Here is a 22,462-nt window from a genome sequence, read left to right as displayed (position 1 = left end):
ATAAATAATAAAAACCAAATATATTTTTTTAACAAACAGGAAATCTAAGAAAATGAAATAAAAACGGTACACATTATGGTAGTTATTTACATTAGCGATTCAATATCGATTTTGACCTTGAAATATGTTGTTGGAGACATGATTCTGAATAATTTTTTTTCTATAAATGTTACCAGCTCGGCTTTAGTTTCTAAGATGTCTACAAAAATGTACTTTTTAACGAGCAAACTTCACTGATGTCAATAATTTTTCGATTTATAGCCGATTTATAGCCGATATTCGATAGTCCCATCAATAATTTTTTAAATAAAATATAGGTATTAATTTAGGCTAGATATATTTATCGAAACTCAAATGAGTAAAAATAAAATATATTTTTATAAATATCTCAGAAACTAAAACCGAGCAACGGTGATATGCATAGACAAAAGTTGTTCAAAATGATGAGCTTGACAAAATATTTCAGGGTCATCAAAATGTAAGGAATCATTAATATAAATAATACCCGCGTTGTTAACATTACAACTATCAAAATAGTCAAAATAACCAATTCGTAATTTTTCGTAGATTGTAATATTAATTGTAATCGATGCATATTATGAATAATAATTATAATTAAATTAAATGTAACAATTTTCAAAAATTTGAATGATTTTTTTAATAAAATGTATCAGAAAAAGCGAAAGAAACAGAAAAAAAGTTTTTAATGTAATAAAGAACACAGATTTTTATTCATATTTATAAATTTTATATTTTAATTATTGGTAGTTATAGTATTAAAATGTTTTAAAATTCTTTCAATTTACTGATGCGGAACTAAAAACTAGACGCACGTAAGTTACTGTTTAAAAGAAATTTCGGAAAATATGACGAGTAAAATTTATAGCATATATCTGATCCATATATACAAAGCTACACTTCAAAAGGGATAAAAGTACAATACACTTACCTGTTTATCTGGTTCTGTGCTTTTGACGGTCATGACACGATCGCAGTAGCTACTCTCCAACAAAATAACACCGCTGGGTCTCGAATAAGTTTCGTTTTCGTAATAGAATAGCAAATTCTGTAATGTATAGACATCGTTATACACGTATGAAACAAAACGGATCAATATGAAGTTTTAAAGCAAACTTACGATTTTTTAAAGCGGGAGGAAAAGAACTCATGTCCGATCATATCATTGTAAATAATATAACTTGGAACTTCAAATAATTTCTAGAGTGAAAAACGAAAAAAGGAGATGAAAAGTTTTCAGTTGTAAAATTTCATTTCATCGAAATGTACAATTCTATATACTTTTTTTTTTTAAAGCCATGTTATATAAATATACAGAGTGTCCTATCAAAATCTGAACATCTAAATATTTCCTTTATATTTAGCATTTATATAATATTTGAATCAATTTCAACATTATGCTTTCTTATGAAAGAACTATGTATTTCTAAGACTATGTATTTTCGTCAACGGACTTTGAGCATTTAACATAGAAAATAACAATACAATGTTTCAGAATTTTATTTTCAAGGTTCAATGTACGTTTTAATATGTACGTCTTAATACGTGCTGCATGATGTAATAAAAAATATGCTATCTGGCAAAAAATACCGATGACCCAAAAAGAAAATAGTCATAGAAAAAGAAATGTTTCATATACAATATTATCTATTAAATTCATTTGAAACATTCTTCATATTATTGAAAATAAAAGAGACATATAAACATTCAAACTTGGATGAGATACTCCGGAGGTATATACATATGTATAATACAGCTTTCCATATTAATAGCGAAACAAAAGTATTCCGTTAATGGAATTTTCAGATCTAGACCATTTTTTTGATGTTAAATTGCATATATCCGAATAAAAATATTTAAAAATATTATATTTTCTTGAATATTGAATTATCTAGATTTTTGACATAAATAATATAAATTTTGTGAAATTAATATACATTCTTTTTACGCTTGAAACTGTTGAAATCTTATAAATATTCTAAATGTCTTGAATTTCATCATTTGTATTTAAATAATAGAATTATGTTTACATCTTTTCATTCATAAATGAAACATGATTTATCATGGCATTAAACATAACTTCATTGGGATTATTTTTTTTAATAAAATTTTGTATTTTATATCTTAGTAAATTCTTTTTGTAATTTAAACGACAAATATGTAAAGCATATGGTAATACATATAAAACAATTTGGTACAAAAAGAAGCATTTAAATATTCTGTTCAAATAACAGAATGTTCGGATAGTAGAGTATTTGAATAATGAGATTTCGGATTAAGCATTATTTGTATATATGTAGATATATAATTGGGATAAGTGCGTATGTGAAATTATCTAATATCAGTTTTTACAATACAGACATAGATTTTCTAATATCAGTTATTACAATATCAACTATAGATATTAATAGCAGATATAATATCAATAGTCAGTTCTTTAGCTAAAGTATTTTAGTACATGGATTATTGTATATTACTAAAAAATATGCAGAATATGTATTAAATACATATTAAACTAATTATGAGACACAAACAGGATAAAATACACCCAAAATACTCCTTATACGGTAACCAGTATCTTATACATATGTATATATGTGATGTATACATTTTTATTATGCTATTTTTTTTTATATTACTGAAATTTCAATCAATTATATTTAAATAAAAATCGAAGTTATAACTATATACATTTTTGTTTCGCAAAAATACAAAGAAGTTTGTTTTGTCTAAATAAAATAAAATAAATAAATAAAGGGTGTTTCAAACTGTTGATTATTATATATCAGGACTACTAATTTTCAGAAAAACATTTATGATATTTAAATTTGAAAATTAAATGTTGTTTTAGATATAATTATTATTCCATTGTATATTTCAAAATATATATCTTTGTATTATAGATACACAAGCAGGACAAGCTGTATCGTTTAGATGGTTAGAGATAGAAAAAAATGTAGAAAAAAGTAAAAATTAAATAATATTCAATCGAAGTATGATCTGGAAATAATTTCATTTCTTTTGTTTTGTGCAGTTGCATCTTATGAAAATCTATATATTTTGATGCAGTTTTTAAATTTCTTCGAAAAACACACTTATGCCCTAAATCTATAATAGTTAAGAAGTTATTACAATCGAAAGTTTGCTGAATTAATTCTGCCATGTGTATCCACCACGTGTCGTGGGATACTTGCGCTATAACAAATGTTTGAATGGTCCTATATTGCAGTCTTCTTCACGTTGTTTGCGCCTTTTTGTATGTTTTGATATCAATCCTTGATATTTCTTGCCAATTTATGTTTAGACACATTGTATATACGCGAGAATTTTCCAACGAAAATGTATGAATGAGCAGAAATATCAATTAACAAACTTTTGACTTGCGATCTTATCTTGACCAAAATTTGTCTTCTAGTTTTTGCTCGCCATTCAAAACGAAATGTGTGTGTGTGTTAATATATAATATACAATAAATATATATAATATAATATATATTATATATTTATATTGAATAATATATATTTTATAATATATAATAAATAAATAAATAAACATATATATTCAAAAAAAGTACTTTAACTTTTATTTTAACAAGTAAAATTCAGCAGTCAAATAAATTTCATTAATTAATTAATTTTGCTGATTCACGCGAAATTCACTTGAAATTACCATGGAATAATTTCCTTATCATATCCAAAGAATCAAAGAAAACAAAAATTACACGATGACACGTTTCCTCCCTTGAATATGAAGTTTCGAAAGGATGATTAATTAAAAAAATCGCACTATCTCTCACCTGATATAAAACGAACCATCGTAATTGCCACTTGGCTAAATCGGCAGTGCGTTTGTGCAAATATCCACTTAACGAATGATCGTAACGAGCTTTCTCCGCGAGCATGGCGAGCTGCGAATCATTCACCCGCACTGCAACATAGAACGCATCGCGAAGTGATATATTGTAAGCTTCAATCCGCAATTAGTATATTCGAACACGATGTTTCCAGACGCGTTACTCGTTTTGATATTGTTTAGTTATTGTGTTATTGTTCGTCTTTAATGAATTTATTTTCCACATTAGCAGCCGATTTAATCATAACGAAACATTTTGCTTGAAGACTCTACCAAAAAACAGACGAAAATATCGAGGTTTTAGCACTTCTCTCAGACAACAAAAATTTATTTTTTTTTTCAATGTATAACGTTACAGCTTCATATTTTCTCAAATAAATATAAGACTTAGAAAATTTTAATTCGCAATGCGACATAACTAACAATAACCAGCATATATAGGAGCATTATTTAAATAAATTTCAAATTGATATTTTCTGCTTTTCCTGTAGATCCTTCAATTATATATTTTCTTACATATCAAAATAATTATAAAATTCATAAAATTTTAATTTGAAATGCAATAGCCAGTGATAAAAAGCATACACAGAAACAGAGGAAAATATATTCAACTCAAAATTCATTGAAATTGACAATCCTCTCTTTTTCCGTAAATCCTTCGCTCGAGAAAATATTTTCATGTCTCGTTTCTCTCGATTTTTTCTGCAGTAAACGTCCAATATTTTATCGCTAAACTTCGTGAATTCAAAACTTTTTATTAATATTCTCGCGAGAAAGATGCAAGGTAAATTGAGTTACAAAACTGTTGGAAAATAAAAACTGAGTGGCCGTTTTATTTCTTGTATATTCCATTAAATTCTATTATGAATAACAATTGCATATGAAAGTTTAATTTCCCGAAATGTAAAACATCAATAACAACAGCATTATTCAGTAATACTAATGCCCGCACGGATTTAATTGGCATATAGAGTTAATTAAAGTATCTTCATCACTTTTGCGCCTCATTTGAATATTTATGAGATAAATAAATTAACACGTGACATATGTAGTAACTCTGGTAAGTTTGCACATATTCAACGTTGAGTTACAAACGTTTTCATAAAATTTGAAAGATCATCCAATTGTGAATTCTATGGTATACAACATAACCTATACCATCGTTTCCGTTTCTATAATTATATAATTGTAATATTTCATTATTACGGTTTAACCCTCTGAAAGAGGATTTTTTTCAACAATTATCGCAATTACATAATTATTCTTGCTCTGATATAATATTAATTAAATTATTATTTTTAGAATATTTTTGAAACTAGGATAGATCCTAGTAGTAGAATATTATTCCATCGATCTTTCACATTTAGATCATATACATACAGTAACGGCCAGAAATCTATGTATACTAAATTTCTAACGTTCAAAAAATTGACGATGTTTAAACTGTTATAATTTCGTAACAAATCACACAATTAATCTGGACTTATTTTTAAGCAATCCTGGATTTTACTTTTTTCAAAAGTGTTTTTATATAATGTAATATGTAGGAAAGATACTTTTCTTCGAAAATGCCATAAATTCAAACGTTTCTTGAAACATCGAAAAATTTTTTTCCAGAACTGAATCCACCACGGATTTGAAAACTGAAACTTTTTCTTTGTAATAACCTCCTAAAATCTGTTGTATAATTTCCTTCACCAAGTTGATAAACTTTGAATATATTACGAAACAATGAAAATTTGACGAAATCTTTGAATTTTTTAAACTTTTGTCGTTTAACCGCAACGTCTAACTGGCCAACTAACTATAAGTGTCATTTCTATAGAAACTATCCATTACCATAAATAACTTTTGATAATGTATGCGTATAAGTGTATTTCTTTACTTATCAGAAAGTTATTTTTACTTTTCTGTAAATTACTCTATTTATACTAACACAGAATATTTCATTGAATTCACTTTGAAATTAACATGAGATAATTATTTCTTTTTAACCCTTTCAACCCTTAATCAAGTAGAACTATGAAATTTTTCGTCGTGTCAGCTGTATAGGATTACTTTGTCAATGCCAAATAGATTGCAATAGATTTCTAATGCAAATTCATATTTTGACAATAAAAAAAAAAAATATAATAGAAAATAGATATGAAATAGATATAAAAAAATATAAATGTGAATATACTAAAAAAAATTCAGAGATTCAGTAGACAAATTATTTTACAGCAATCATGATAGCAATGATAATTTATCAACCATCAAGCAGAAATTATATGTAGACTATAATTGTGACGACAGTTTCTATTATACATTCATTTGATATATGATATATTTGTTCTGCCAGTATATAGAAACAATTATTCATTTCACAACCACACATAAATATTACTTATAGGAACTTTTTATGAACATATCATATGCATTTGAACATTTTGTCATTTGTGAGTTACATAAAACATGAGTTAAAAACTTATGTTACAGACACGATTATTGGTCAAGTTTGCAACAAATTTCAAAATATATATAAAAATTACAAAATATACATAAAAATATTTAATACATTATTCAATTAACCAATTATCACTTATTAACAATATTTTATGAATTTATTATACACATATATATTATATAACAATTTTATTAACACTTTAGTGAGACCTAATTTCACTAATTAAGTTTGGAACAAATTTGAAGCTATATATACAAATTAAACGAATTTTTAAATTTATTATATTATATTTATTTATTAAATTTATTATATCTATTATAATTAATTATTTTTATTAGAAAATACAACAAAATTTAACAAATTATACATTGTATACATTTATACAATTATACATATATATATTGTAATAAATTTAATAAATATATAATAAAAATCAAATTTAAAATTTAAAAATATACATAGAAATTACAAAGTATGTACTTACAAAATGACTATTAATGAGGTATACTGATTTTTTACTAAATATCTTATAACTTCTATATACATTTTCAGATTTGATCCAAATTTCACCAACATCATGTATTTTATTACAGTAATAATGTTTTATGCATGTCAAAATGTTTTATAGACATTATTATTAAATAATACAGCTTATATGCCTACATAAATGTTCTTCCACTGTATAAAAAAAAACATTCCTCAATTAAGAGGATTTATTTACCATCTACATTACTGTAAAGAAACAGACAAAAATTACTATTTGAACTTGAAAAAATACAGAATTCACAAAAACAAAGAAACATTCTTGATCATATTTCTATCGTCACAATTTCAATAAGCGTAAAATAGTACTTTTAAAAAAGTAAAATTTTCCGCGTTTTTCGCACAAACAAATTATTTTTTAACAAAACCTCAAAACGAATTATTTTTTAATAATTTCAAAACGAAAAGCTGATTTTAAATATCAATCAATGTTAAACAAATCGCGCACATCTTATATTAAAAATTTAAGCAAAACAAACTTTTCAATTCAATCTTCGTATTTTATCAGACTGATATGTTTTTATAATATAAATCTGATCATAATACTTGTATGTACATAGAAAAAAAACATAGCAGAAAAATAAAATATAAAAATATCTTACTTTGTTTGTACATTTCTGCAAAAATCTATAAAATATGGACAAATATAAAAACATATAAATTATTCTATTATAAAAACATAAAATGTTCTATTATTCTATTATCATAAAATATTCTATTCAAATAAATAGAATATTTAAATTTTTATTTAAATAAACAAATTTCTATCTAAATAAAATTTTATTTAAAAATTTAGCGAAAATTTCAATCTAAAGCAGATTCAATTAAAAATTAATTTAATTAAAATATATTTAGTAGATGAAACAAATTTCTATTTAAATTTCTATTTAAATAAAATAATATTTAAATTTTTCTTCTTCTTTTTCTTTTCTTTTTTATCGCATTGACAGCGAAGTCATTAGCGACGACGGTGCCATTAAATGTGTGTAGTAGTTTGTTTTTGACAGATTTTAATACTCTTTCTGTCATTTTGAGAAGTCAGGTTATGTTGCGTTGATTCCGTATTTCTGTCTTTGGGTTTCTGTGGTGTGGTATTCATGCAGTATGTGGGTTATTGTTAATGGATGGTTATTGCAATGAGTGCAGGTGGGTGGTGTAGTTTTTTTAATTTTGTGTTCATGTGTCAGCTTGGTATAACCGGTTCTTAGGCATGTGATAATTATTCCTTCTTTCCTGTTGTTAAAGTTTGCTTGTGAAAGTCTTGAATACTTTTGTGTAGTTGGATGCTTTTAGTTGTTTTCCATGTATTGTTCCATTCATTTTTTGCTACTTTTTTACAATGGATTATTTGGTCGTCGCAGGAGATTGGAAGATGGTTGCAATTGTTAGTAAGTGAGGGAACTATGGCTTCTTTCGATGCTGTGTCGGCTTTTTCATTTCCTTGATCAGTTGGAATCCAGATGACTGTAGCGTTTGTGTTAGGTTGGTTGTGGTTTAGTTCTTGGTGGATATTAGTTGGTTTTCTTGATCATATGATTTCGTTAGGGATTTTGTAACGCTCATGGAGTCGGTATATATGACGATCTGGGCTTCGTTATTTGAGTGTACATGTTTGGCTTCCAGGATGGCATAAGTTTCGGCTGTGAAGATGGATGATGAAGAAAGGAGATTGTGTTTTTTTGTCTTTTTCTGTGATAATGACGTCTCCAGCTCCAGTGTCCGTTATTGATCCATCAGTGTAAATCTTGCTGTGTTGGGCGTAGTTGTTATTTAGTTATTTAAATTTTTATTTAACTATAGTTTATTCTTTTTATCTTATACAAATCTTATTTAAATTTCATTTAAATTCTCATTAATTACGTTAATTTTTTTAATTAATTATTCAATATTATTAAATCCCTTTTAAATAACATTTAATATTATTTTAATATTATTAAAATCCATATTATTTAAATTTCCATTAAATAAAATTCGGTAATCTAAAAATAAAAATGCTTCAGTTTTCATTGATAATATATTTATTTTCAAACTTAAAAATTGAACTCCTAACAATATGAATCTACATGAATATTATTTTTGTTAAACAATGAAATTTTTCACTGAAATACTTCTTGATTCAGCGTGGCGCTCTTTGCGAACTATTCAATATTCGATGATATTCGCATTCGAGACGCGATGAATATTTTTGAAAGATAAGTATAAGATATTTTGAAACATAAATATAGTATAGCGACCAAGTATATAAATTGAGTAATAAGTAGCTACCGCTTAGTTCACAACTTACCAGATCTTTGCATTTTTGGGCTGAGCATAATCACAGGTCGTTGGAAAAGGATACTTTCTTTGGATCCGCGCGATAAATATTGATTGTCCAGAATCCTCTGTATAGAATGCGTTTATCGTGTCGGATTTCTTGAACCTCTTTCCATCCACCGTTCTAAATGAGACAAATAAGAAAGAGAAAGCAATTTTTCAAGCTGTTCAATTTTTTGAATTGTCAACAACTTTGCATGCACTTTGTAATAAATTATTGTTCTATTTCTTTTGGAACAGGTATCGTGTACACATACATATGTATAAAGCAATGAGTAAAATAAATGATATTACATGTTTTAGTAATTATTTACAAAGAGATATACTTTATCGATTTCAATGGCCTTGAAATATGTTTTCGGGGATGCAATTCTAAACAATTTTTGCTCATACATGTAACCATTGTTTTCCTTTAATTTTCCAAATATTCGCAAAATTATATATATAATGCTATACACAATATTTTCGTGTTTGTGTTACATTTCGATTGAGGTTAAATTAGAGGTTCAGGTTTTATTTCATAGAAACAATTATGTCCGTTCGATGAATCGAGTAAATAAAAATAAGCAAGGTATCAGTATCTCACTGATATTTGATATATTATAAATCTAACCTAATAACTTTATTTCGCAACTAAAAATTGTGCATTATGAAGTAAAAGTAGATGAGAGAGACTTTGTAAATAATTACAAAATTTTAAATAAAGTTAAAGAAAAAAAGTAATAGCGGGAGAATTTGTGTAGTTTAATGATTCTATCTTTTAATCTATCTTCTCGTAATTTGAATTTTATAATGAGCAGAATGGTGCGTTTCCGTAATAACTTTTTCTTGCGTAAAAATATTTAATAGGTGAAACAAATCTTTATTTAAATTTCTTTTTATTTGTATATAAATATACAAATAAATTTAAATAAAATTTGAATAAAATCCATGATTTGAAATAATAGATTTGAATTAAATCCATAAATAAATAAATTTATTTAGGTAAAAATCCATATCAATCTTGTCATTATTTTCTTAAACATTTTTATTAGGAATAACAAGCATATAGTTAGATAAATTCGATTCATAGTTTAATAATAATTGACATTTGTTTAACATTGTCTGTGCTAGAATTAGTTTATTTATTAAAGGTTCAAAAACATATTAGAATACACTGAATAAGTATATCAAATAGTATGTATTTAGAAATGAATACATTCTTAATTTGTTCCTATATGTCCCTCATTCAGTACTAAATTTTAAGTTTAAAGTAGGATCAAATTTAATATATTACGCATCAACTTTTTTTATTGCTTTATTTCGTAGATAATTACTATTTATTCCCTGATTTATTTCGTGAAATCGATATTCAATTATTCCACATACGAGTAACAAAATGTCAAATATTCAGGAAAATGATACATTTAGTAAATGTATGGCTTGTAAAATATTGTAAACAATTTTTTATTTCTTAACTGACATCAATGGAAATCATAAGAATTTATAATTTCTTAATTCCGAAATCTTTAATTTAACTTATTTGTATTTTTAATTTTATCTGTAATTTGTTAAAATTCATGTGATTTCAAATCTTTAACATTGCAACTAAATAAATTAGATCTAAATATAAATTTGTTCTAATTGGTTCTCATTAAACATTATAATTAGTACTTTATTATAAGTATTTTATATATTGTAAAAAAATCCAAATATCTATTAATTTATGGACTTTTAAATTAATAGATATTTTACATAATTTTACATTTATACATTTTTTTAATTGATAGACATTCTCACACTTTTACATTTAAATTTTACATAAATAATCATTTGCAATCTATAATATTTAACACTAATTTCTATCACATAAAAATATAAAATCAAAACACAAAATGAAACTGAATTTATTTTAAATTTTAGTAATATAACATAAGTATCTATAACTGTATTGAAACGTACCATTTCTAATAACTTATAATTACCTGCATGTATCTGTTTTCTGCGTTTAACTACTATTGTCGGTTATATCTCTATATATCACTTTATACTAAACAAACATCTATATACATACATGTATAAATTACTAACAATTTAGTAATTAGATATCCGATCTAAGTTTATCATTTCAAATATTTCCATTATTTTTGAAGATATGAAAAAATTTTATTAACTAAAGTCATTTTGTACTGAGAGAGTCATAACAAAGTAGTAATGATTTTTCTTCTTTCATGTGATTTTATAAAATTGTGATTCAAATATCTCCTAAAATAATAATTTTTCAATATACATAGGTTATGAATGAAAAATCATGTCATTCCATTCAAAAAAGTGAAGGCGATTTTGAAATCTCCGATATTCCTCCACTTACAAAAAAATCATTACTATGTTCAGGCTTTCTCAGACTTGAATAACTTTAGTTAATAAAATTTTTTTAAATCTCCAAAAACAATAGAGATATTTGAGATTTAAGGTAAAAAAAGTCTTGTATAATCCAACTTAAAGATCAATATGTATCAAAAATTTTCTCTCTTAAGGGAAATCTGACAACATTTTTGTTAATTACATATTATTCTATATGGTCATATGCACGATCTTGAAAGGAAGGTAGAAATTTATTCGAAAAATCAGAAAGTTAGTTCGAAATTGTCTGAAATTAAACATTTCACGATCGTGGAAGGCAAAAAATCGTATTAAAGATTCTTCAAAACCATGATCTTAATCAGAAAAAAAAGTTGGCTGGAAATTTAAAAAAATGTCGGACGAAAAAGAAAAACAGACCGAATTTAAAAATTTTATTTATGACAAATAAAGTGTCTTAAGACTTTTAGATGAACTATATCCAAATTAGCATTCAATATAAACGGAACAAAGAATATGGTTAAACTGCAGATATTTATGCATTTTTGAAAAATTTGACTACAATCAAAACTATAAAAATGAAACATAAGAAATAGGAAAAAGTTTATAATATTATAAAGAATATGAGGTTTTATCTAAAAATTATTCAAATATCTAAAAATGCATCGTTATAAATTCAGAAAATTTCTATGAAAAATTATATATTAATCATGTTAACCACATTGGTAGTTCTAGCTATTCTCTATAACGTCACGTAACTTAAAAGTTCATACATTTACATTTTGGAAATTTTATTATAAAATATAAATAATTTAAAAATATCAACATTATTAGTTGCCAGATCTTAAATCATAATAAATAGCTATAATTAAATAATAATCTTTTTCTCTTATATGTAAATGAAATTCTGTTCAAAAATCTATAAACTGCATATAATATTACACATGTATAATATGTACGAACTCGAAACAAATCGATGAAAGAAAACAACCAAAAGAAGAAGAACAAGAAAATCAGAGGATAAAAGAAAGTAAAAGAAGAGAAAGAGAGGGACAGAAAGACTTGATTTCGGTGATACAATACCTGTTACTTCTTCCCAGACATCTATCCTCTCTGCTGCCCGACTGATACTGCACCACCTGTTCGTGCTCCAGATTCTCAGTCCCTCCTCCAGCGCCGTATGCCTTTCTAAATATATATTCCCTCGGTCATGGATATCCGAGGATGCGGTGACGGCGGCAGTAGCGGCATCGGCGGCGGTAAACGGCAACGACAACGACGGATTCGACGCGAACTACCGTGTTTCTCGTCGGTTGAAGAGAAAAACTGCCGACAAAATGATTTAAACAACAATTATTAATCGATTCAGTTCGAGGACGAATGGCAGGGACAAGATCGAACCAGGTGATCGTGCGAACGAGAACGTCGAGAATGGCCGGTTAGTCGGCATCGGACGTAGTCGTGGATATTTCAACGTCAAGAGTCACGACGTGTCTACTCCGATGCATCACCACACGGGTTCACAGGGCTGCCTCCTTTCTGTTCTGCCTTTTCTTCAATCTCGGAGGCTGCGCGTTTACTTGACACTGCGCATACTCGTGGCTGGAAAGCACCCCATATGGTGGCACGTAATGGGCGGATCTGTATGTACGCTAATTGAGCTGCGAGAAATAAGATCAAGTTCAATACGAGCGATGTTGGAATTACTTTGAATTGATCTACATAAATAAATGTTACAACGTTGCAACGAAATTGAACATCGATCGTTTTTTTTCTATTATGTTTTTTTTTTCTGTCATTACGTTTATTCTTCCTTTTTTTTTTTTTTTTCTTCCGTGAAAAATAGTTGATGGTCAATCCTCTACAACATCGGATAATTTGAAAGTTGCACGTTCATGTATTCAGGTTTTGAAATTTTTAAAAATTTCATCTTACTTTGCTATTGAATTGCATTCATATATCACTGCAAAATTATCAAATGACTGTATTTGTAAATGAATGTCTTATTTGCAGACACGTTATAAGAGTGTCTTATTTGAAATGTTCCATGTAAATTAATTTAGCTATATTCTTTAGTTATATTTTAAAAATCCGCAGTTTACTTATTTGTAAGTTACAAATTGTAACAACTTATCAGATTTTAAATTGTAATAAACACTTGTAATTAATTAATATTATTTTTCTCTTGTAAATGAAAGAAATTCTAAAAAGTGACAAAATGTAGGAAATTAACAAATTAACATATAGAAAACAAAATTCATTAGAGCTAACAAAGTGATCACAGAAATTTTATAAATATAATTTACAACAGTGTACTTTCAGAGATTCGGCTAATTTTTGTATAAAACGTATTAATAAAAATATATATTTTTTACTGTATCATAAACTTTTTTTATTTATTATACTATCATTTCTCTAATACAAGTTTCATATCTTAAGGATTTTATCTAAATCGATATCCAAATTTCAATCTCCAAATTTATATACATATATACGTTGTATATACATACATATATCTTTCTAGAAGCTCAATTTTAAAAACTTTTATTTTCCAAAAAAAGAATTGATAAAATAAAAATAAAAGGAAAATTTGTATCAATAATAAAATAAAAATATATCTAATCTTAAAAACATTAACAAAATTAATACTTTTTATATTAATGAAATTCGAGTAAAATCAATAATATTTAAGAATAATAATAATAATAAAATAATTAAGTTGACGAAACTAATGAAGTGATAACATTTAAAATTTTATTAATTTTATAAGAAAATTTGAATTTAGTAATTTAAATTTAATACTTTGATTCCTTAAATTATTGAAAATTCAAAGATATATTTCTAGCATTCTTTATAAAATTCAGTAAACTATCCTCAAGGACATGCATCAATAAATTGTTAATGATTGGATAACATACAGCTACGTTTCACCTTTTTCAACATTCGAAATAGTTTCGAAGGGAAAGAATTGGAAAATACGATTTTTAAACTTTTGTACAACGCCTAGAAAAATACACATGTTTGATCCTACTCGAGGCAATAGGTAGTTTTAGTTGAATTGTGCATACGAAGGTGTAAAAAAGGATTTTTATGATAGTGTTCATATCACAGAGATAGATGCACTGATTCGTCATGTTGCGTCCTGGATGTTGAAACTTTCAACTTGAAAGGTTGCGAGAAATACTCCATAAAAAATCAAATTTTAATAAATCGTAAAATATATTATTATCAAATGCCATATCGTAAATCGAATGAATGAACAAACGATACGGAACCGGAAAACTGACTATTCGGGTACGAATGAAAAATTAGCTGTTCTTTATTGATTATCTCCAATTTCAACATTTCCTCTTAATCTTAAGTCAATGTTTCATTTATGTAAACATTTTTCATATAAATTTAATATTTCCACACATCTTTAGTAACGCTTTATTTATGTATGTATATTTATATATGTATATTTATATTCACATTCTTTAAAAATTCACGCGAGGAATAGTATCTTATATCAATGTGTTTGTTTTCAGAGTGATATATACTGTTTTTACATAGTAAAATTACGCTCTAATTTTCTGTATCATATAATATTGCCTTTTAAATTGCGGTATCTTCACCTTCTATCCATTGAAACTTACTCCCTTTCTGCCATCGACATACATTAAAAGTATTTTATAAAATATTTCTTCAAATTTTTGCCATTCAATCAAAAATTAATTTTTCAAAGATCCACTACCTCTATATTTATTGGTAGATTTACTTCTTTTTTCCTACAATAATGATCGTGTTAGTGAAATAGCGAAAGAATGAAACGATTCCGATGAAATCGGAGATCGTAAATAGTGGACTGTACATGTGATTACAGAGATCACTCTCTTGAGGATTTACAGTAATTGATGTTTCTCAGTAACACTCTGTAATGATAACCTCTACATTTAGTGACATGACCTGTATAATGATGTAACTTCAGCAATGTTAATCTCTGTAATATCTCCCCCACTGACGAGCCTGTTTTATACAAGTTGGCTAGCGAGTTGTAACTTTAAAGTACAGACCATTTGATTGTCCTGACTTACAATTAGTTTATCTAAAAAGTGGTAAAATAGGTATAACAGGCACGCGAGTCATCTGCCGGGAATAACAATAATAAATGATCGCAACACAATAATCACAAAAGACCGTGGTGGCGTTAGCATTTCATGAATATTCAAAAAGGCAATAAAATTGTCCTTGATCTAGAAGATTCTAGACGAAACTATGTGTACATAGTTTGAATACATTGCCTCGCAATTTTTTTTTAGAAAATGGCCTAAACAATAATATAAAAATTAACGGTAAACTTGTGAAATGGCATGTTTTATATAAAACAAAATATTCATAGCGGATTGTTGTTTGGAAACTGTCATTGGAAACTTTCCGGTGAATCCCGAGTATAAGTTTACAATCGTTACAAAAAGGAAGGTTTTAGCTTCAAAACAATACAGAAACTTTTTTCAAATTTTTGAGTATTACTAAATAGGTAATTAATTACTAAAATTTAACTGAATTAAAAGAATTAATTACTAAAATGAATATTTTTAAAGAATTTCACCTGGATTATATACATATTTCAAAAATTTTTTCTTAACATATCAATTATTACTCTGATTTCATATGAGTCATCCTTTATATTTTTATTTTAATTGTTTAAAAAATGCAACATTTGCAATGAGAGTTCAAAACGACTTCAAGACACTGTTAAAGAAAGATTTGTGTATTTAATGAGCACGTGCATATGATGAACTGAAAAAACCGTTCAAAATTCATTCTTGTTTGTACGCTTCCATTTAAACAAACGTGAAGATGTTTTTTCTAATAGTATTTCTGCCGCATTAATTTCTTTAATTATAATTGCTCAAATGCCGAAGAAGCAGGACGTGTTTCTTTGTTTTTTTATGCGTTTTGTAGTTTATTTTTATACTCGTGAGCTGTACACACATACATAAACATATCAATTCAGTTCAATACTAGTGTACTGACTAGTGGCTGGTGGAGGGTAGGTGCCCGTGCGTGTGCAGAAACCCAGACAGCCTTTAGCTGTCCATACAGCTAAAAATATCAAAATCGGGAAAAACTTACACCTCACATAAAATTTCGAAAACTACAAACGAGCTCCAGCAAATTAATCTAATTAACACGGAGTCAGGTTTAAACAAAAAAAGGAAGATTAACGCAACTAACCAAAGCATAGACGTAGATAAACACAGGCTCACAAACGGAAACGTAGTTACAAGAAATACTTACTAGTAATATGTGTAATGATCCCACTGAAACAGAGAATAATCCAACTCACACTCCTACCAACACTGACTTACAAATTGAAATAGTAAAACCGCCTCCGATATAAACATAAATCGAATCATCGATCCTTCAGTAAAATTACTTATTATAGATATTATAGATATTAGCAAAAATATTTTTTTACGTTGTATTAGAGGATGTATTTTAGACCCTATTTGGTGTAATACTTTTTTATGTAGAATTCAACACTTTATCCGAATTCGGAAAGAAATATTAACTACTCCATTTAAAAAATTGAAGGTGACCTTTATACCTTGATAAAAAACGCTAAATAACATAAAACTGATTACAGTACTATGTATACATATGTACGTCCCCCTGGAAGCCATGCAACTTCTATCCGAAACATTTTTTCGTACAACAAATATTTTATGAGTTATTTGATGTTGTCATGTTGCAAGACTCACCCTGTATATACATACCTACATATGTATGTATATACTACGTATAACATCCATCCTCGGACAATAGCAGCCAGGAACACCATGTAATTTTTATTTAATTTTTATACCACTTTTTGTCTTTCGTGGTCTTTTGTACGTTAGGTATCGTAAAATTATCTCCAGAACAATTAAATTCTGGAATTCAGCAAACATCTTAAAGGAAGGGAAAATCCTTATTTTGCACTGGGAATTAGCTAATTAGGCTGTAATTCCAAAAGGCCCAGAGATGGATCGCGTGACATTTAGAGGAACAAATATAAAATTTTAATTTCGGCTAGTTTTTGAGATATTAGAGAATTTAAAAATACATTAAATTCTGCGTATATAAATATTAATATACTTAATGTATAAATTAATGTAATTAATGTAAAATTCGAAAAATCCTAACATTTCATCGTCTAACGATTAATGTTTAATAGAATGGCGAAAAAGTTGTACAACAATATAAGGAATAATTGTAAAATCGTATATTCAAAGGAATTGCGGATTATTCAGATCGTTCAAGAGTTCATATTAAATTGTCCAGCTCGCCCAGCCTCCTTTGCTGATCATTGTTCTTTGTCATGAGACTTAATCTTATCTCTTCTAGCAATCCTCATTGTCAGCATTTATGTTTATGTTTATACTTTTCTTATTAGGTAGATTCTATATACATATGTACATATATACTACCGATTTTCTTTACATTAAATTTTCATTGAAAGAAAACAAAATTTGAATTTTCTATAGTGAATTTTCAATCATAAAAAAATTCTCAATATTTTTAAACACGTTTGTATTTTAACAAATTTCAAGAATAGAAATTTCTTTAATTTCTCATTTGCTACATAATGTAAGAATACCTTCAAAAAAAAAAAAAAAAGTTCAGGGTAATCAAAGCAAAAGCTTTATATATTAAAAAGAATTCAAGTAAACAGAATTATTACATGATTTTTTCACAAATTTATAATAAGACTTATATTTTTAATTATTTTAAAAATTTGTTCAAATTTTTAACTCGCTTTTCTTTTGTGTTTCTACATGATGACAATCGTGATGAAAGCAATCGAAAAGAGAGTGAGAATGAGCAATACTCAGTGAGAATATATCTTGAATTCGTGTAAAATTTCAATAAGGTATAAGTTAAAATATATCATTAAATTTTTGACAAAATTGCAAAGAAATTCCGTAGTATACTGTAGAATCCACGTGGTAGGAGAGGCACATCGAAGACTACGGTTCCTAGAAGAGATAGAAGCTGCTGCCTTATGTCAAATAAAACAATGATCAGCAAGAGGGACTGAATGGGCCATTCGATCTCAAACAATTTGGACGAACAGCAACTTTTTCGCATATACGTAAGTCAATTATATAATTTATCTTACAAAATTATTTTACGAATTTATTTTACATTTTATATTAATTCTCGCACAATGAATGCCAGATAATTGTGTTCGCTTGACTGGAATAGATATCCGTACTGTTTTAACATAAAATTCAACACTCCGAGTATTGTGCCGGTGTCATTTTTGACTTGCTGGATTCAGACTACGTACACAGACATAGACTCCCCACCATCGATTAGTTTCTTATAGCAAGTCTTATTCCTATTAAAGCCGGTCACCAGATGTGACAACCATCGATAGGTAATAAACTACTACGAAGACCGAGGATACACCGACATACCTTTTTTAAATATCTTTCTCCTTTATGCATTTTCAATATAGTTATTTCTTCATCCTTTTTTTGCAATTGCTAAAACACACCCCCAACAGTAATAGCCATATCTGTTTTGTGTAAACATTTAACGACAAATAGAAAAATATAGCCTGAAGTTTATATAGTTTCTATTCACCAGCTTCAGACAGCATTCGAACAAAGTACACGCTCTATCCACTCGGCAACAGTTATCATTGTTATTTTCATTGTTTTTATTTGTTATTTGTTTCATATGTCCGCACAACAAGCAAACGAACCTTCTGTTTTTTCTCTTGTGGTGTGTGGAAGATTATCACAACAATGTTGAATAAATATTATTTCTTTATAAACCACGATACTGTTATATATTATATTTTCCTACATGTACATCTAAAATGCGAATATTACACACAATACTCACGTGTAGTGTAATGCCTTCAGCGTATTAGTGTAATGTTCGTGATCCTCGAGTCTCGAGCGATCGTCAACGTGTTGGTATATATACGTGAGCTCGAGCAACCGTAAATGCGTCTGATTAGTGGAATATCCGTGCGAGTCACTTCTGACCCACACGGATATTCATTCCACTAATGCATATTTAGGGTCGCCCGAGCGGCTCACCGATACTATACTAACACAGACTGACAATCGCTCGAGACCGAAGTCCTCATCGATATTGACACAGTGCCAGACACCCGACTTATACAGGAATATGTAGGAACATATAGGACAAATAACAATCACATGAATAATAAAGTTATATTTATTATACATTTATGTATTGTTACAGACATTACATAAAACTTTCCGTTGTTGTGTCGAATGGGCACTACAAACATACCGATCACAAGTATCGCAAATAGTTGCGTATTTATTGTTATTACCTACGCAAAAGCAACACCGAGCTCGCTTTTGCCCTGCTACTTCTGTTTTTTTTATGTTTCTCCCCGTCGCCTCTATTGCACTTACATTTTTATGCAATTCTATTTGCTGGTTTTTGAATTGTGCTCGCCTATCTATATTTTTTTCGCATAATTTCTTCCCTAACTGCTCTAAAAATATTTTTCGTCGCATTTTGAAGGTATTGTTACTTTTCCATGTAGGATACTTTATTTGATATAAAATGAATGCATTATACGCAGCAATATCGATGAAATGCATAAATAAAGATAATGGCCAACGACGGGTACGCTGTCTACACGAATACTCTCTTATACTATCCTCTAAACCATCTACGCCACTTTTAGTAGTATTATAATAACTAATTATATCAGGTTTAAATTTTTCTGTTGCTGATAATATATTATGTTCATGATGTAGTGTGGAAAGTAAAATAACAGATTTTCGTGGCTTTGGTATGTACGACACTAACGTTACTTTATCAGTAAATAAAAACTCGGATGAATATTGTGACCGCTTTCCTATTTCTATTAATGATTTCGGCAAATCTCGTTTATTTTTTCGCACAGTTCCAATTAGAAATAGTTTTTCATCCAACAATTGTTCACCTAAACTAAGATTTGTGAAAAAATTGCCAGTAGTTATACTACGATTCGAATTTTTCCAAAAATTAGTTAATTGTTTCACGACTTGTTGCCGCTGTTGTTTTTCTGGAGCATTTCCACGTTTCCCAAGGTATACATCCATGTTACAACAATAGAATGTTTTGGAATCGCAAAGAGTCCACATCTTTATTCCATACTTCCCCGGTTTACTTGGCACGTATACCTTGAAGGAGCAACGGCCGCGAAATGTAACTAATTGTTCACCGACGCAACCCGTTCCTGTCGCGTTATAACAGTTTTTACAGTTTTTTACAAAAATATTTGTAATGTCTCTCAGTGGTGCCAGTTTATCGTCTGCTTTTCTTTCTTCACGTGTAAGAGGATCGTCGAAACGAATATATTTGAGTATATCTTCAAAACGGTCCCGCGACATTGTTGCCGCATAAAATTGTCGAGACAAAGCATTGTCTATATTCCACAAATCATGTTTACATTCTCTTGATTCTCTGTATCTTCCAATGAGAAGTAGAAGACCCAAGAAGGCGTCGATTTCCGTACGATCCACCGGTTTCCACTGTTTTTCGGGCGGCATGCACTCCTTTGCCTTCTTATTTGTGTATAAAATAATATTATTTATGACTTCATCATCAATGAACAAATGGAAAGATTCATCTATCGTTTGAATATGTTCACTTTTTGTTGTCAGCGAACATTGACGAGAGGCAATCGCTGTATCCTTCCTAAATCCAATACGTTGCCAATTACGTTCAGATTCCTGGTTTTCTGGAACTACATTATCCACAGTTTCTGATATATTGTCTTCTTGCATTTCGCCTTCGGAATCTTGTATTTCGCCTTCGGAATCTTGCATTTCGCCTTCGGAATCTTGCATTTCGCCTTCGGAATCTTGTATTTCGCCTTCGGAATCTTGCGTTTCACCTTCAGAATCTTGCATTTCGCCTTCGGAATCTCGCATTTCGGGTTCAGCGTCACTATTTGATACACTTCCGTTGTCTGATGATTGTTCACTATCAGAAACGTCTTGTGCCAATTCAGCGAAAGAAGACAAAAAATCGCTCATTGAAGACATTGCGTCAACAAATGGAAATAACAAATAGAAATAACGGGAAAAAATAATGAGAACAAAAATAATAATAAAAACAGTAAATTAATAAAAATAGTAAAATATTAAAATAAAAACAGTAAATTAATAAAAATAGTAAAATATTAAAATGGTGCTAAAAACTAAAATCTAAATAGTAAATACAAAAATAGTATAAACTATTAAATACTAAATACTAAAATACTAAAATACAATGCTAAAATACTAAAACAATAATAAAAACACTAAAATATAAAATAAACTTTGAAATAAAAAATTGCTTCAATTTGCCACACACATTCTTCTTCCTCAGAATGTTACCACAAACTGACTTTTTTCTTCAGTCTTCGTCAGTTTGGTACTTTGGGGGACACGTGTTAGCCACATGACGTTTGTGTGTTAGTGCGATTGTCACTTTTCAACTAACATAAGCAGCTCCCATCACTGTGTGCGTTATTGCATTCGAGTGGCTCTCAACACAGGTCAAAAATGACTAGCACAATATACTTGTATTCGCATTTATTTATTATGATTATGATTATTATTATATATATATATGTTGTTACTCGTAATAAAATGTCACTAGATTCAACTCAAGAAATAATTTTCGATGGGGAAACGGCAACATTGTCCATATCTTTTGATTTTAATTTCTATCGCTAATAGCAATGCAGTGCAATACTTGTCTAAATCGATACGACAGGATGCGACACGAAAATGGTAAGACCTGGCATATGAAAAAGCATTGGATGTCTAGTCTATGTTAGTTAGTCAATGCCCTAAGACACGAGTCCTATTTAATGTCCAGTCTACCCTATTAGTCAATGATGAGACAGAAAATTTGATAAATTATTTTTTTATTCCTCAGATGTAGGTAGATTTATGA

At 28.2% G+C, this 22,462-nt stretch overlaps 2 protein-coding genes across 6 annotated transcripts in view; both read right to left on the bottom strand.

Annotated features, from left to right (window-relative positions):
• Positions 1-13,244, bottom strand: part of LOC122532271 (ras-specific guanine nucleotide-releasing factor 1-like) — a 151,036-nt gene extending 137,792 nt beyond the window's left edge. For 2 of the 5 annotated variants that reach the window (XM_043660884.1, XM_043660885.1), the window contains exons 1-4: positions 12,596-13,243; positions 9,144-9,296; positions 3,815-3,945; positions 950-1,066 (exon numbers count right to left, since the gene is read on the bottom strand). In XM_043660884.1, coding sequence (XP_043516819.1) covers positions 950-1,066; positions 3,815-3,945; positions 9,144-9,171 — 276 coding nt within the window. In that variant the 5' untranslated portion in view covers positions 9,172-9,296; positions 12,596-13,243. Of the gene's footprint in view, positions 1-949; positions 1,067-3,814; positions 3,946-9,143; positions 9,297-12,595 lie in introns of all 5 variants that reach the window. The other 3 variants (XM_043660882.1, XM_043660883.1, XM_043660886.1) reach the window with 3 other exon arrangements.
• Positions 13,245-19,743: 6,499 nt separating this feature from the next.
• Positions 19,744-21,605, bottom strand: LOC122532275 (piggyBac transposable element-derived protein 4). Its single transcript, XM_043660892.1, has one exon. It carries the CDS (start codon positions 21,562-21,564, stop codon positions 19,744-19,746), a length of 1,821 nt encoding a protein of 606 aa, XP_043516827.1. The 5' UTR covers positions 21,565-21,605.
• Between the last annotated feature and the right edge of the window lie 857 nt (positions 21,606-22,462).

This window comes from Frieseomelitta varia, unplaced genomic scaffold (genome assembly GCF_011392965.1).
Source record: "Frieseomelitta varia isolate USP_RPSP 00005682 unplaced genomic scaffold, Fvar_1.2 scaffold_446, whole genome shotgun sequence".
Taxonomy (NCBI): Eukaryota; Metazoa; Arthropoda; class Insecta; order Hymenoptera; family Apidae; genus Frieseomelitta; species Frieseomelitta varia.
Note: the sequence above shows the minus strand (reverse complement) of the source record. Positions and strands in the feature narration are given on the sequence as shown.

Coding starts and splice junctions, on each gene's coding strand:
- LOC122532275 (XM_043660892.1), bottom strand. CDS start 21,564: ATGTCTTCAATGAGCGATTTTTTGTCTTCTTTCGCTGAATTGGCACAA.